The sequence below is a fragment of the Galeopterus variegatus genome, unplaced genomic scaffold, assembly GCF_000696425.1.
Source record: "Galeopterus variegatus unplaced genomic scaffold, G_variegatus-3.0.2 Scaffold8478, whole genome shotgun sequence".
Taxonomy (NCBI): domain Eukaryota; kingdom Metazoa; phylum Chordata; class Mammalia; order Dermoptera; family Cynocephalidae; genus Galeopterus; species Galeopterus variegatus.
In genome coordinates, this window is record NW_007734589.1 from 39,542 (window position 1) to 40,567 (window position 1,026).

Consider the following 1,026-nt stretch of genomic DNA (forward strand, 5'->3'; position numbering starts at 1 on the left):
TAAGTGTATATACATGGAATTCCTTACGAGAGGATTTTGGGTGCTTCTGAATCAAGGAAATTTTCAAATGAGGAAAGAATGACAGAAACTTTACACATAGGTGTATTGGTGTTCGGTATTACTCAGTTTTACTGATACCATTTTGTGAAGGTGCTAGAATCAATGAAATTTAACATATGTTGAAAGCATACATGTTAAAAGCAAATAATCACTTTCAAAATTCTCGTAACTTCTCATTTCATAGGAGAAGTCTGTTCTTTTAGAAACACTAAACTTTAGGTCATGGGAACAGACTGAACATGTAATCTTAAGGTAAGTGCCTTGCAACCACTTATGAACTGTTAAGAGTGACGCGGCCTTACCAGGTGAATGCGACCCGAGTCCCTTCTGGGAGCACCTGCCGGGATGGCCATTGTCTGTCCAGAGATGACTCCAGCTTAAGCATGGCTGACATATCCAGTTTATCAAACCGCTGCATCTCCCCTGGTGTTTTCTAAAAAACCATGTAAGTAGGTTTTCATTTCCATCTTATGTATACAACATTTAAATTCCATCCAGAAAAACATTAGGAGGTACTCTGGACTATAACATTTTTTGAATAGTAAATAGAAAAACTGCTTGTTAAAACATATTATTTTTCATTAAATTTGGGATAATATTAAAGACTCATATGAACAGTCTCATTTTCATACTTATCACCATGATAGCTGTCCCCCAAAGCAGGGCCGATTTCTTATGAAAAGGCTTTTTGTAGGTTGAGACCTAGATAAATGGACATAATTCGGCAGCTTCATCATCATGGTTTTTGGCTCTTCTCTGCTGCATTCTGCGAGCTTTCCTGGGCTGTGACTGACACTCACTCTGGCTCCAGGAACCAAGCTGAAATTTCTTAAGGACTCCACCTCTTTGGTTATTCCCAAGGTCAAGCCCTGGATATCCTTTTCATCCCTGATGCTAGAACATAGAAAGTGAGAGACAGATATAAAACACAAACATGGAAAAAAATAAAGCAACCTAAACGAGAAT

At 38.2% G+C, this 1,026-nt stretch overlaps 1 protein-coding gene across 1 annotated transcript in view; it reads right to left on the reverse strand.

The window, feature by feature from the left end:
• Nucleotides 1–1,026, reverse strand: part of LOC103608495 (serine/threonine-protein kinase MRCK alpha-like) — a 44,060-nt gene that overhangs the window by 39,188 nt on the left and 3,846 nt on the right. The window contains exons 2-3 of the mRNA XM_008592926.1: nt 861–954; nt 363–493 (exon numbers count right to left, since the gene is read on the reverse strand). Of these exons, the coding sequence (XP_008591148.1) occupies nt 363–493; nt 861–954 (225 nt within the window). The remainder of the gene's footprint in view (nt 1–362; nt 494–860; nt 955–1,026) is intronic.